We start from the raw sequence: 16,049 nt of genomic DNA, 5'->3' as shown, positions 1-16,049 counted from the left end.
ATTTGCATCCAAAACAATATCTCTCTAACAATAAAAAAAAAAAAAAACAAAACAAGATATCCGAAGATATAATATTGAACTATTAAAGTACAACAATAATATGTTGTGTGTTCAATATACATATAAGCACAAAAGAGTAATTGTACACTTGATTCTTATCACATAAAAATTGCGTCCTACTATACATAAAAATAATGCGTTGCAAAATACTACTCACTATTTATAATATTAAATTAAATAAATTATCTAATATGATTATGATTGACAACCTTACAACAACGTATTGAGCTCAATTTTATCTCAATATTAACCCACGTCATCTTTTTTTTTTTTTAAAATTAAATATTAGTTTTTTTAAAAAAATTACTACTAAAATTAAATCCTTACAGGATACATGAAACTAGGAGTAAATAGAAAAGTAAGTTTGGTGGTTTTACAAAAAAGAAAAAGAAAAAGAAAATATAGAAGTGTTGTCGTGCTTCCGTTTCACAACACATTCTACAATCTGCAATAGTAGTGAATTCAACCTCGTAGATCAATCGATCGATTGATACGTCTAATAGAAAGAGATTGCGATGGATTCTTCTCACATGACATCACTTCCCGAAGACATCACCGACGATCAACCTCCACAACCAGCTTCCGTTTTCGCTTCCGTCCCTCAACGTCCACCAACTAAGTAACCTTCTTCCACTTCGATCTTCGTTTTTTTCTCACACGCGACGTCGTTTTGATGCTTATTTATTTTGTAGGAGTTCTTCGGAAAAATACATACCCTTAGATTGGTCTGTTTATTTTGATAAAGAAGATGATGTTGCTATTCCTGAATCAAATGATGTTAGTTTTTGTAAAATCAACCATCTATTTTTTCATTCATTTTTTAGATTTTTTTTCTTCTAACGTTTTCATTTTACTTATATTCAGGTTTTTCATGTTTACATGGCAGGAACTGAGGGTCCTGTTGTTTTCTGTTTACATGGTGGTGGTTATTCTGGGTATGTATGCTGCTCAATTATCACCTCTAATGTTTCTCTTTTTCCTTAATTTATCTCATTTATAATATTTAATTATTATACACCATCAATCGATCATAGTCGTAAGTCGTAACTGGTAGATCATTACAAACGTTTGACTGTCATTCATTTGATTGATCTTGATTTGCTAACAGTGTAAAATGACGGTGTAAAACACGTCACTGACCCTGTATACAAATTAAATTCATTTGTAATGTTGTCCATGAAGTGACATGGAAATTGGAACATTGTCACTTATTAAAGTTATCATAATGCTAACCAAGTGATTGAGCTCAAGTGGTTAATGAACTCCCTCTAAGGACAAATCGTTCGGGAGAACCCGAGTTTGACTCATGGGTGGGACAAATTTTAGTCGGACTTTACTTACCTCATAGCCGAATTCCGGACTACTAGGGTCCCCTTCCCCTGAGAACCGGAGGGTTAACAAAAAGAAGTTATCATAATGCAAATAGAAAAACTTTTAGAACTTCAGAGTTATAAACTCTTCTTCCGATCTAGAACACAAACCTTGGAGGCAATCTTCAATGAGAGGAGGAGCTCTAGGGTTTATAGTGCTAGAAGCTTAGTCTCCTTTTTATAGTGCTCCATGCTAGGGTCTTTAGTGGCCTTTGGGCCCTTCAGAGTTCAGACATTGCTAGGCTCAAATCCAAATGAGGTGCGGATTAATGTCCCTCCTGGTCGTCCCTGCGTGCTCGCTCGGTAAGCACTTGGGCCCATCCGGCCAGTTGTCAAGACCATATGCATGTGCTTTTAGGGTACCAACCTAACGGTATTGTACAACTCTATAGGGGTTTCACATTAAAAAAATAAGAATGAAGGCATGCATGGTTAAATACATTGATATTAATCATCAAAAACTAGTAACTAAAAGCTATTAACTAAAAACTAGGAAGTAGTAACTAACATCAAACCAAATAAGTAAATAACATAATCAGAAAACTAACATCTAACAAGATGTTAGTGATGGATTTCCACCATCACCAGCTTGATTTTCATCACACATGAAAGATCTGTGCTAAACCAGTAATAGCAGAATTGTAGAACACCACACCAGCATTCTATTGTTAGTTAGTATTACGCTCTGAACTTGCTTTCTGCAACTCAAGTGTGCACACATAGTATAGATACTATATATTCATGTACAATCGCAAATGTTTTCAACAATTATTGCAAGTAAGCAGTCTGATAAAAGTCTCCAATTATTTCACAGACTTTCGTTTGCTGTGTCAACTGGTATAATTAAGGAGAAAGCTAGGGTGGTTGCGATGGACTTGAGAGGTCATGGAAAATCAGTGACAGATAATGATGTTGACTTATCTGTTGAGGTACAAAGTAATAAATAGACTAAAGTGAACTGCATTGTTCATTTGTTTGTGAAAATGTGTGCCATGACCATGTTCAGTTTGCCGGTTTTTGTTATTTTCTCATGTGATTGCAGTGGTGATCATTATTTTGTTGTGCAGACCATGTGCAATGATGTATTGGCTGTTATAAAGGAATTATATGGCGATTCTCCTCCTGCCATTATCCTCGTTGGTCACAGGTGATTTAAATCGACTGAACTTATGTTATTTTATAGTCTATGTTTTTGCATACACAAAGAGGTCCACTTTATTGACAGGCTCGAATCTCTGTGAAGCATGTTGGTCTCTTAAAGTAACCTTGGATTCTTTTGCAGATTAAATGCACAAAATCTTCAATTCTGCTGTTGATTAAATGATGATATAATATAACTCTTGGTAACTGTGTCAAAGTTTGGTGTTGTATATTTGTTTTAGCACTGAATGGGGACAAATTTCAGGGTCTTTTAGTTATTTTGTGGTGTAGAGTCCTGTTTAATGACAATACTATTAATGCTGAATTTTTCGTGGGAGGGGGGGGATGGATGAATAACCACTAGAACAGACTAAGTTGACAAAAGAAGAGAACTTTTAATGTTTTGTCTGATGTGAAGAAGCCATACAGCTTCCCTTTATCTGAATAGATTTATCTTCCTTCAATCATTACACGTTTTTTCATAATCAAAATGTATCGGCTGTAGAACTGCAAGGCATAGCTGTAGAAATGTTTTGATTTTGTTGTATGTGATTGTTCAACTTGGTATCAACTCAAAAGATATTTGTATAATGAGGCTAGTTTTACATTTGCTGTTGCAGATAGTAATTTGTCTCTATTTAATTTAATTGTGTTTTTATCATGCGGCCTTTATTTTTCACTTATAATTTCTTTCTTCAATGAATTTAATTCCTATAGAAATATTTGGTGAATCTAACCTGACTAAATTATCACTTTCCCTTATATAACTGATGATTACTTTTGGTGTATAATATTAACTATTAACTATTAACTACTATTGATTAAAATTTTATTCATCATCAAAGCATGGGGGGGTCGATTGCTGTGCATGTTGCGGCAAGGAGATCATTGTCAAATTTGGCTGGGTTGATTGTTGTGGACGTTGTAGAGGTTGGTTTTTAACTTTCTAATAGTTAAGTTCCTTATAGCTTTTACTACTACTTACTCATCACGGGTGGGCACTGAAATGTTGATTGTCACAAGAATTTCAGGGAACAGCAATGGCTTCACTAATTCACATGCAGAAAATCCTATCAAATAGGATGCAACATTTTTCAAGCATCGAAAAAGCTGTAAGCTCTGTATCCTTACTTAACTGTTTTCATTTTCATTTTAAGTTATCTTTTACATGGTTGACATTACTGTTTTTCATTTAGATCTTATTTATTTTCTTAACCTTTTTTGTTGTTTGTTAGATTTTTTATTATTCTTAAAAAAGCTTTTTCTATGTCATCCTAATTTAATATGCACCGCTTGAACATCAGTGCTTGCGTGTTGTTTCATTTGTATTGGTGAAGTTTGAACGGAGTTGAAATTGCTTGTATGCAGATTGAATGGAGTGTCAGAGCTGGCACTTTAAGAAATGTTGATTCTGCTCGCGTATCAGTCCCTGCCACAATAAAATATGATGATTCAAGGAAATGGTTGGTACTTCTCTCCTTGCCTTTCATAACACCAGTAGAATAATCCAAAATATAATCCTTTATCCAGCCTGAACAAGCTGGTTAAAAAGACTTCGTTTTACACTTAATTGACATGCTCTTTATTTGATGCTGCAGTTATGTTTATCGAACAGAGCTGGAAAAGACTGAACAATATTGGAAAGGCTGGTATGTCTTGTCTTAATCTTTTCATGCTTACTACGTTTAAGAATATATATCTATCCACATTATTAATCATGATTATATCATAGGATATGTTGAATATCTTATATTATCTTTTAGGATTGGTTGCCATGTTTCGTTAAATATAATAATGATTTGTTTCCTTATTTAATAGTGAGGGATCAAGAGTCTAGTTCTAGAACCAATAAGGATTTTTGTTGTCTTCTGTAATAAGGTCTCATTCACATCAAATCTTGAAGTCACTACCACACTAAATCCCACCACCGCTCCAAGATTGGAGCTCTGATTCACATTGAAAGGAGCCAGCTCAGATTATAGTAGACACGTGTTTATTGATAAAAAATAATAGTAAACTCCAGTTATTCAAGAGACCGGGTTCTCTCCTCCCCTCTCTAAGCCCCGTACAAAACCAAAGATCCTCTATCTAGTCTCTCCTTTCTATTATTTATTGTAGCCTTTCATCTCACACTAGCTAATTGACTAAGTAATTCTCTAAGCCCTTTACAAAACCAGAGAACCTCTATCTAATCTCTCATTTCTATTATCTATTATTTATTATAGCTTTTCATCTCACCCTAACTAACTGACCAAGTAATTCATTATCATTAATTAACAAACCAACTAAGAGTTACCTATCATTTAATTCCTTTATCACTTTAAATATCACCGTATCTTTCCTTGTTTACTGAGGATCAAGAGTTCAATAAGTATAAATAAGGAATACTGCTTTGTCTTCTTTCTTCTGTAATTTGGTACACAATATAATTTTATTAATCTGAGTTTTTCTTTTTCTCCCTCAATACCTAAAAGACAATATAATTTTATTAATCTGAGTATTTCTTTTTTTTCCTCAATACCTAAAAGACTAATTCTACAACTTCCAGTCCTATCCAATGTAGTCAGGTTCGCGCACCGGTGCGTAGGATCGTAGGAACCTACGAGCTCGTCAAGGCCAAACGAGCTTAGAACCTGTTCTGGTTCGTTTTTGGGGCATTTTGTAGTCAGGATCGCGAATTTTGGGTGGGTGCGTAAAGAAAAAACGATCCTAGGCCATTTACTTGAAAAAAATGAGTTGGGCTTGCAAAACAGTTCGGGTCCGGGTCGGGTTATCCAAAATAAACAAAAGAAAAGAAGGAAACACGTGTTTTCATTCAAACCTAAAACAAAATCACGCAGCTTTCCTCACTAATTACCAGTCACCACCGCTTCCTCACTTCTCCACAGTCGCTGTCGCCAACAATGAAAGCTGTAGACGGCGAAACCTAGTGGACCGTCACTGTTTCCTTCCTAACCTTCGGTTTCGTTTCAAACCCTAGACTTTCTCTGTTTCAAACATAACCTCTCCTTTGTTTCCTTCACTTTCGTTTGTTTTCATCTCATCTCTGTTACTCTGTCCTTCATCTCATCTCTCTGTTTTCATTTTTGTTCTGTGTCTTTCTTTTGTGAATGATGCATTGCATAGGCCTTTAATTGTGAATGATAAATAGGCCTTTAGTTACTTGTTTTATGAACTTAGTACTTGGTTGGTTATGAAGTTATGAACATTTGGAATGATGTCTATGAAATATTAATTTAGTTTATTTTATTCATGTATTATTATTATTATTATTATTATTATTATTATTATTATTATTGTGTTTTTGTGTATATGTATATATGTGAAGTTACCATTTTACCCTTGAGTAGGTTCTTACGAATCGAGCTACGATCCCGACCTTACGACTCTCCACCAGCCTACCGATCCTACGTAGGATCCCGAACCTGACTACATTGGTCCTATCCACAGTTTTTAACAAATACTATTCATGAAACCAATGGCTCTTTTACAAATCCTGGACTAGTTGTTTGACCTTGCATCTGTACTTCAGATGGAGGTTATCGTCGATTATTGTTGGCTAACTGCCTAATATTGCATGGATTGGCACTATAACACTTTCCATCAAACATTTTCATCTTTATTTTCCCCCCTTCCATTGACAAGTTATATGTTGATATACATCCTTACTGTGCAAAATATGATAACTTGATTCTAAACAGATAAAACTAAGCTAAAAAATTTATCGAGTTGAAATGAAAGTAAATCGTATGGTATTTTTATCATCAGATTATACATTATATATTTTTTTCTTACAGGTACGAAGGTCTCTCTGATAAATTTTTGTCAAGTCCTGTTCCGAAGATGTTGTTATTAGCAGGAACAGATAGATTGGACAAGTAAGTTTTTGGTTGTGCTTTATATTTTATTTGTTGGTTCCCGGAAAACCTATTTTTATTGTGGTTTATCAATTTTAATAGTTAGAATGGAATTAAACAATTGGATGCAATTATTTTTCTAACTTAATATCTTATATACAAAAAATGTTTTTCTAACTTAATATCTTATATACAAAAAATGTTGACGATAACTGTCTGTTCCAAGTAATAGAGCAGATTGTGATCAAAGGTGTAATGAGTTCAATTTTATTTTGCTTTACTAATAGCTGCAATTCAAATTCATAATCTGGAAATGATAATTATCTAAATGTTCCTTTAATGCTGTACACAATGATAGCATTTTATGTGAAAAATCCTGAATTCATATTGTAATTACTTCAGCTTTAGATGAAAGGCAACGTCATTTATGTTGTTCATTGAAATTAAAATTTAGTTCTCCTTAGATTGAAACTTTTTTTATGTGTTTAATGAATAAGATGGATTGATGAAAGCTTTAATATGAAGGTACCATACATTATTGAGATACTAATATGAACTTTTCACATGAATAACTCCGGTAGAAATAGCTTTTTATATAGTTTTATTCTATTTCTTTTCTTATTTCTTTCCCGCGTTTATGAGAAAACAGATTTGTTCAAGTGGAGTTCTGATTTTTTTTATTGGCTCTGTTTCTGTAACAGGTCTCTCACAATTGGTCAAATGCAAGGAAAGTTTCAGATGATTGTTGTCCGACACACAGGGCATGCTATTCAGGAAGATGTACCTGATGAATTTGCAACTCTGGTTATCAACTTTATTTCTCGTAACCAAATAGGCCCTAATGGAGTTGTGGTATGTATCTTTTTCATTTCTTATCAATGCTGTTTATAAATGTTCTGCAGACTGTACCAATTCTATTACAGTATTAAACTAACCAGAGAGTTTTGTGGCTCTGTTTTTATTGTATCAATACTATAATTATTAATTACACATACCGGACCATATGCTATACATTTAAGTATATCTTTTAGATTTAAAATGATTGTCACACTACTTGCCCTTTTGGTTCACATAATTTTTGATAAATTATTTTGCAGATACCTGGCCTCCGCAAGGCTGCCTTTTCAAAACCATGAATTGGGTGTAGATAAAACCAAGAATGGCTACTGCTGCAGGGTGATAATGGTTTTCTTATCTGACATTTCTTTAGTTCTAGTGTTATTATGAATGCTTACATGTTTTGGTAGGTGGAGCTAGTATATGTTTTAGATTATGATATGGTGAATGTATTATTACCCCAATTAATCTAGGCATCTCATATCAAGGTACAATGGAAGAAAAGCTTAATTTGTATTAGGTTCTAGATTATAAGGTACAATGGAAAAAAGGCTTGGTTTCTGGCAGGTTCTAGATTATAAGAGTTATTTAATTACAATAACTTATGGTTCTTTATTTATGAAAACTCTTATTGCTTAAAAAAAAATCTTTACTATTTGATTTGCAAAACCGATAATATAAACACACTTTCACCTCGACATCAATAAAATTACACCAAATAGATATGCGTAGAGATATTTTATCAACTACTGTTAAGAAATGTCATGATAATATGATTTGATGCAACTGTAATTTTTTTTTTTACAATGTTGATGTATAAAAATTAATTCCATAATATTCTAGTAATATCAATAACTATGCTTGAACTTGAAGTGTTTTTTTTTTTGTATAACAAGGGAAGTTAATATTATGTAGTTATTCCATAACAAAAATTGCTGGAGCAAGCTTAACTTAATGTGTTTGATCACATCACCAATTCATCATATCTATCACACATCTCTATTTCTTCCTCTTTCAATGTGTTGATGAGATGTATAAATATTCAAATCATAATTTTACCGTGTCGCTACCACATTTTATAATTGGCCCCCTTCAAATATATTCTTGTAATGTTAAATATATATATTTTTTCATAAGCTCCTTTTATTTGAGATAATCATATTTAAAACGTATTTTTTATGTTATTAATATATTTTTTTTTGTGAACAAGTTTATGCTATTAATATTATTTACAATTTACACGAAGATCATTCTTTTTTGAATTTTCTATATATTTTTTAATTAAAGAATCAAATTTTAACATTGAATTTGTCTAATAACGAGAGATTTAGGTAGTATACATGAAGTCCTAAATTCGATCTCCATTATCAAAAATAAAATAAAATTGTGAACCTACCTCTAAATAATTGGAGTATGTATGTCCTACTATGGACCCATCTCAAATAACCCAAAGGAATATTGTGATCACCACCTTTAGCATGCAGAATCAGATACTACGAATATTAAAAGCTTAACAAGATTCACCTAAAATCACATGCCAACCATGAACCACCAAACTTGACTTTTGCCTCAAACTAACGCTATTTTTATTTTTTTTATATAAATAAAATAAATTAAAAATTAAAAATTGAAGAGCCAAAAACGATCCACGTCAGCGAAAAAAGTTAGGGCATTCTAGAAAGTACCGTGGCGACCGCGTTCAATTTTCCCGCACTATAAATACTCTCAACACTCCAAATTTTCCTTCGCTTCTAATAACCTAACAAACCTTAATTTTCTTTGCCGAGAAAAATCAATCAATCAATTCAATGGCGTCGTTTGAACAAGCACCTCCCGGTGATGCCAAATCCGGAGATAAAATCTTCAGAACCAAATGCGCTCAATGTCACACCGCAGAAAAAGGCGCCGGCCACAAACAAGGTTATTAGATCTCCATTTATTTTTTCATTTCAATTTCAATTTTATTTGGATCTCTATAATAATTCTTAGATCTATAATTAATCGCTGATTTTGCATTGTTTTAACCTAAATTTATGTGTATATGTACTATACTTGTTGTTATTGTTATTGTTATTTTTCATTGTTCATGTGTTGATGATTAAATCTGTTTTGATCCTTGTTTATAATGTAATTATTTAGTCCTAATTCAATTTAGAATAATCTATTGATGCTGTTGATTTCGACATATGGTTTCATTTCATCGAATAATGTTTTCTAGGAGAATATTTGATGGATTTATTTGTGTAATTTTTCCAAAACAGAATTGAAATTTGATCAAAGCTTTTGTATGTAGGGACAGTATTGTAAATACATTGATTTCAAATTTTCAGTGCATATTGATTGCGTTTATTAAGCAATTGGGTTGGTCCGGTGGTATTGGCTTAGGGGCTAGGGCCTTAGAGTGTGATCCTCCTTAAGGTCTCAGGTTCGATTCTCGCTGGTGCCAATTTGAGTGGGCTAATTTAGCTTCATTAAAAAAAATCAGTATTTAAAGATGTATTTTGTCATTTACTAGTTTACTACATTAGCATTATGATTAATCAATAGTTATTTCAGTATTTGATTCATTGATTTATTGACGCTGTAAAGGTCCTTGCAATATTGTTGATATTGATGTATAAAGACTGATAATATCATAAGTTCATTGTTCCCAAAATATATATATGTATACCTTTTGATTATGCTTTTGCTGGCTCTGAGTTTGATCATAGTTTCTTGTATCGAAGTTAGTTATTTCTGTGTTGCATGTATGAACTTATTGAATAATGTGATTATCTATTAAGTCTAAAATATTTGCCTTATTGTTGATAATCCCAGGACCCAATCTGAATGGTTTGTTTGGAAGGCAATCAGGCACTACTCCCGGATATTCCTACTCAGCAGCTAACAAGAACATGGCTGTGACTTGGGAGGAAAAGACTTTATATGATTACTTGCTTAACCCCAAAAAGGTACAATACAATCTAGTATCTCCATATTGATCGGCTATTAGTCATTGTATCTGAAATGAAATTTACAGCTAATTTGGATAAACTTTTCGATGAACACTTTCAGGAAAATAAAATTGAGATAATATTATTAATTTTGTAACTTAGAGGACAGAGCATCATCTTGCATAAATTGAAATGAAATTTTTATCTCACATTTTTAGACGCTCTGTTCCATTACTACCTATAACAAACAAAGACTTTTTTGTTGGTTAAATATCTTTTACTTATTTCAGTTGAGAAGTTCTCAGAAATTGTAAGCTAATCCAAACTGGCCATATACATGTTCACCCTGCTTTATATGATTTTAATTACGGGATTTAACGTTTTCAAATGGTTTCCATACATGCATACATATAATGGTAATATGCTAATACTGCTTAGTAATAGTGAGAAACTTGCTTCCACCACAATGTCACTGATCTATCTATGTTATGCTCTTGTGCAGTATATTCCAGGGACCAAGATGGTGTTTCCGGGTCTTAAGAAACCCCAAGAACGTGCTGATCTTATTGCATATCTGAAGGAAGCCACTGCATAGTGGCTATTTATTTATACACATTCAATTTTTACAGTGATTTTGAAGTTCTGGAGGTTTAATTTTCAGACATTTAGTTGTGCGGAGCAGTTAGTACTGTATCTTTGGCAAATAATGTAGGCTACATTGGTTTGCAATGCTATTTTGTTCATTTTGCATTGCTTCTCAAAAAGCTGCCAAATATTGGTTGGCTGAAGCTACACTCAATCAAATTATCAATTGAGAGTTGAAACATTCTTATTTTTTTTTTTTTTTTTTTTTTTTTTGGTCGAAGAGTTGAAACATTCTTATTAATTTGGTTAATTGGAAGCATAATTCAATTATTTGCTTGGCTTTATATATTGTCTTGTAATGTTTTAATGTTTTAATGTTTTAACATTCATTCGCTTAGCTAAATAATTAGTATAACGGGAAAGGTAAAAGTGGTATGCTATATTCAACCTTGTGATTATCTTGAGACTTTGGCAGAACTATTCTTACATTTTGTGTTATATTCATCAACTTTTAGCATTTTTTGGTCCTATATCTTGTCATCTTGCAAAGACAAATTAGATTTGTTTTGGTGGCAACAATGATTGCGAAAGTGTATTTTGGAATGGGAAACACGGGAGGTAACTGTAGATGCATACTTTTGTGTGTATTTTGAATGTATAACTGACCACAAAATTATTGGTGTAGGTATCTTAATTAGTTCCCAACTGCCACATATTTTTCACAAGGGCAAAATTAGTTCATATCATTAGCAACAATACAATCATAAATATCGCACTACTCTCGTACATCCTTCCAAAGAACATTGAAACGGAGAGACACCTTTGTTTTCCATTCGGGCGAAAAAGAAAATAAAAAAAAAGTGATTGATAATGTAAAATTTCTTTACATTTACGGTGGTGCATATTAAATTATTATAGAAAGACTTTAAATAGTGTAGTCACCAAGACTATTTAAATAGTTTGCACAAAGATTTTAAATAGTCATTTTAAACTCTTTTATATATTGACGGTGTAAATTTTTGTTAGTACATCAAAACCATCTTAAAAATGATGAAAATGCTTAAAACACTTATCAAAGAATTTTTTTTAGAAAGATAATCTAAAAAATAACACATTAAATATCTTAAAATTTCTTTAATTTTGAGACAAAATAGGCAACATGCATATATTGTTGGTGATCGAGTGAAGGAGATGGTAGAGAGAATAAAAAACAGGAAATATGTCGGTTACCATGTATTATAAAAAAATTGGAATCAATTTATTTAATTTTACAACTTAAGAAAAGCGTGATGGTGAGAAAATATATAAGTAAAAAACATGCCTTTTTTAACCGACATTTATCATATGTTACTTGGATCCCAAGGTTCTCTCTTTTTATCATATGTTACTTGGTTACCAAGGTTTCTCTATTTTATATAAATAAACTCAAGAGTCGTCAAAAATTCAGAAGACACGAATTTTATTCTTCTTCTACCGTACAAACAACTTCTCTGTGCCGACAAGACAAGGTACTTGTCTCTTTGTTTCTTCACCGCTGTTAATGGTTTAAACTTGTGTGATGTTGTCAAAGTTAATTAATACTTGAAAATGTTTGTCTAGATTGATACACATAGTCTTTTTTTTTTATAAGAGACAACTTAATATGAATTGGATACATCGGAGAAGGTATCTCACGAATTCTCAACATCATTTCTTAATTATTTGAGAGTAACAAATTATGAAACACGGACACATACACATTGATTGATACTCTCTCCGTCTCAAATTATAAGGAAAAAACAAAAATCACAATTATTAAAAAAAGTAAAACATAATAATTTGAAATATGTTTTTGTAAATTTTCCTTGGAATAAGTTGCATGAGAAGATGTAAAAGTAATTTTTATTGGTTGTTGTATAAACAATTAGATGATTGAATGTTGAATATCATATAAAAAAAAACTTTAAGATATGGCAGTGTTCATATTTTTACATTTTTTCCAAAAAATAAAAAACATTTATTTTGATGTTGGAACTTTTGGTTGTTCAACTATAAACATATTTTTAATATAAAACTATTTTAATATATAGTGCCAAATATAATATAATTATTTTGTCGGAATCTTATTTCATATATATGTTCAATTTTTTTGAATCACATAAAGTCAATACCTTAAAATTGTGAGAAAATTTACACACACTTTTTTTTTTTTATAAAAATCTTTTTTATATATTTTATTCATTATTCAAGATTATTTAAAAAGATTGATTCAGACATAAATTCGTCACAAAAAAAAAAAAAAAGATATGACATAGATTATTTTAATTGATTACCTATATATAAAGAAATCATGGAATATTTGGTTCTTGTACATACTTGAGAAAAAAAAGGAAAGTGAACATTCAAAAGACACGCTGGTTTATGTGTGTGTGTCCCTAACTCATTTTAATTAATTAGTTGTGTTTGTTGTAGATTTTTAATCTTGGTTTGCAAAACTTCAAACCGAAAGTGTGGTAAAATTCTCTCAAATGGATATCAAGGTTCATCTTTTTGTTCTTGTATTGCTCTCTTCATCATTAAGATGTGAATCATGGGGATGGTTTTCATCATCTAAGGAGAGTCACTCTAATGGCAATGAAGGAAGCTTTAAAGGTTCAAGTGCTGAATTCTCGATCGAGGCTTTTAATAATCCGAAAGGAATGAAGCTTATAGAGAATGCTAAGAATAAAATGGTTGGCTCAAATAGTTGTTGGCAAAATGCTTATCAAAATCTTTTTGCTGGATGTTCCGAGATTTTGGTCGCCAATGAGAAACGGTCTAGATTTGCTTGGCATTTAAGTGATTGTTTTCAAAAAGATTCTGGAAGAGCTTCGTTTCCTCATTGTGACTCAAAAACATCAATTTCTTCATGTCTAAGAAACTTAGATGATCTTGCTCATAAGGTTTACCTTGAATTCTACCTTGAAACCAACTCCCTTTGCTATCAATTACAGTTAAGTGTTCACTTTTTTTTTTTCCTTCCAAATCTTTTGTTAATTATTTACTCCCTTCGGTTTTATATATAAGCACCTATTCCTTTTTCAAGTTACTTGAATAACTAATGTATCAGATCCATAAGTTATTCAATGGACCTGAAAAAGAATCTTTGCTTATATATGAGACCAGAGTCGATATTTGACTCTTAAGGGGTGATGTTTTTGCCTAAACTTGAACTAAGTTTTGTATATTTGTGTAGGAACCATGCATTTAAACATGAAACCGAGAGACTTGTGACCGAACTAAAAAGTTCGGCTCAATATGTCGAGGACAAGTTAGATAGTATTGAAGAGAAATCAGATCATCTATTACAAGACTCAAAACAGATTTCTGATTCTCTTGAAATTGTTAATAGTCACACACAACTAGTAGCTCAAAATGTTAAGAATGTGGAAGGTTATATTGATGTGGTATTAAGGCATTCCGAGAGTGTTTATGATCAAACTACGAAAATTGCAACTTCACAATCACAACTAAAAGAAAGCCAAGATGACATGAAGAGGACTTTAGAAGACGGCGTAGCATTAGTCAAGGAATCTTATAGTCATTTCGGCAACGAAATAGAAAAGTTAAGAGAGGAAGCCATTGTGATCGAGAATGAAGTAATCAAAGTTGGAGATGCTATGTCATCAAAGATGAACACTTTGCAAAGTAAAGCTGAAGATATTGAGAATAAGGCAGGAATTTCCTTAGATAAACAGCAACAACTTTTAGATGGACAATCCACGGCCCTCGAGGGCCTAAATTCGTTGAACGAGGTTCAATCCAAAGCGCTAGAGGAAAGCAGGTAATATTTGATTAAATGTCAGAAATTTGTAGTCAGCAATTTAATTTAGCAAAATATATATTAGTTAACCACATAATCGGTGAAATGCGCAGGAAAAGCCTACAATATTTTGCTGAATTTGGACATAAGCAACAAGAAGAGTTTATACGGCGACAAGAAGAAATGAAAGGAAATCATGATCGACTAATGGAGAATTTGAATAAATTAAGTTCTTCTCAGGTTTGCAACTTCTCGTGAGCTATTGCTTTTTCGTGTTTATTCTAATATACACATCCTTGATGATTTTCATAATGTTTGTATATTCTATAGGAATCCTTTGAAGCAAAACAGGCTAACATGTTTATAGCTTTGGATAAACTTCATACTTTGCAAAATACCATTTTGTTTGAATCAAGATGGGTTAAAGCTTTTGTCATTTACTTCGTGTTGATTTCAATCATCTTTCTGTTGACTAGCACAAAACTAACCTACAATGCTAGACCTCCACTTTACATAGGTAAGTATACTGATTAATGCTTTTAGTTTCTAAATCTCAAAAGTGATTATTGGTTAAACATAACATGTTATAAGTTGTTTATCTGCAGGGGCATGTGCTTCTCTTTTCGTGGAATTTATCGTTATTCGTTTAACGAATGACAACATGGAGCGACAAACATGGATAATAAACAACGTCCGATTAACTTTCTTGATAGCTGTTTTAGTTAAAATTGTATATGCAATCTGCACATACAAGTAAGTGTACAACTATTAATAATTGGATATTTAATATCTAAATTTTCTATCCAATATCGATTGAGAACATGGAAAATAATAATTTGTTTGTTAATATTGATGTAGGGACTTAGAAAAGTTGAACTATCAAATGTTACTAACATTGGTTAACATTAACAACAAACAAAAACTAGAAGAATCATCGTCATGGGATATTGATGATGCTGATGACGACGAGGTGGATTGGTCTCGATGGATAGATACTGATTTACCTGATGACTTGGATTGCCTTGATGATCCGAACTTTATAATTCCAGAAGACGTTGCAAAGAATTCGATCATAACCTCAACAACTACAAAAAGTTATAATCTACGCTCGCGCAACCGTTTACAATGATTTTTTCTCATCATTACACTCACTATACTATTTTTGTAGTAATTAGTTTTTATTTTCTTAATCTATTTCATGATTTTCTGGATTATATACTAGTACTATTTCATGATTTTCTGGAGTATGTAACTATTAATGAAACTGTAGCTGAAGGTTGGTATGCTAGAGAAAAAGATTGATATAAATTTATTTTTGTATATTTATGCAATTAACATTGTTGAATTAGAATAAATTCAATGATTCATGTACTAAAGTTTAGTTTTTGCATGATCCATTATTATAATTCTTTTTTGCAAGTGCTCGTACCAAAAATTCAGTATATTGAGTGTTCTATGAATATAATGATGATGATGATTGGAAAGC

General features: G+C 32.0%; 3 protein-coding genes across 3 annotated transcripts; all 3 read left to right on the top strand.

Moving 5' to 3' along the window:
- Positions 1 to 402: 402 nt before the first annotated feature.
- On the top strand, positions 403 to 7,919 carry LOC123908706 (protein phosphatase methylesterase 1). Its single transcript, XM_045959422.1, has 12 exons — positions 403 to 679; positions 753 to 837; positions 925 to 995; positions 2,245 to 2,359; positions 2,498 to 2,577; positions 3,416 to 3,500; positions 3,602 to 3,682; positions 3,939 to 4,033; positions 4,169 to 4,219; positions 6,368 to 6,448; positions 7,129 to 7,279; positions 7,525 to 7,919. The coding sequence occupies exons 1-12, from the start codon at positions 576 to 578 to the stop codon at positions 7,561 to 7,563; spliced, it is 1,038 nt and encodes a 345-aa protein (XP_045815378.1). The 5' UTR covers positions 403 to 575; the 3' UTR covers positions 7,564 to 7,919.
- Positions 7,920 to 8,996: 1,077 nt separating this feature from the next.
- LOC123911252 (cytochrome c) lies at positions 8,997 to 11,126 on the top strand. Its single transcript, XM_045962629.1, has 3 exons — positions 8,997 to 9,184; positions 10,082 to 10,215; positions 10,700 to 11,126. Exons 1-3 carry the CDS (start codon positions 9,073 to 9,075, stop codon positions 10,790 to 10,792), a joined length of 339 nt encoding a protein of 112 aa, XP_045818585.1. The 5' UTR covers positions 8,997 to 9,072; the 3' UTR covers positions 10,793 to 11,126.
- A 2,163-nt stretch (positions 11,127 to 13,289) lies between these two features.
- LOC123904729 (protein GAMETE EXPRESSED 1-like) lies at positions 13,290 to 15,723 on the top strand. The gene is made up of 6 exons (XM_045954355.1): positions 13,290 to 13,753; positions 13,997 to 14,584; positions 14,677 to 14,803; positions 14,894 to 15,080; positions 15,169 to 15,316; positions 15,422 to 15,723. Exons 1-6 carry the CDS (start codon positions 13,290 to 13,292, stop codon positions 15,690 to 15,692), a joined length of 1,785 nt encoding a protein of 594 aa, XP_045810311.1. The 3' UTR covers positions 15,693 to 15,723.
- Positions 15,724 to 16,049: the final 326 nt, after the last annotated feature.

This window comes from Trifolium pratense, linkage group LG2 (assembly GCF_020283565.1).
Source record: "Trifolium pratense cultivar HEN17-A07 linkage group LG2, ARS_RC_1.1, whole genome shotgun sequence".
NCBI classification, from domain to species: Eukaryota; Viridiplantae; Streptophyta; class Magnoliopsida; order Fabales; family Fabaceae; genus Trifolium; species Trifolium pratense.
The sequence above is the reverse complement of the archived record's forward strand: the minus strand, read 5'-3'. Positions and strand labels throughout refer to the sequence as shown.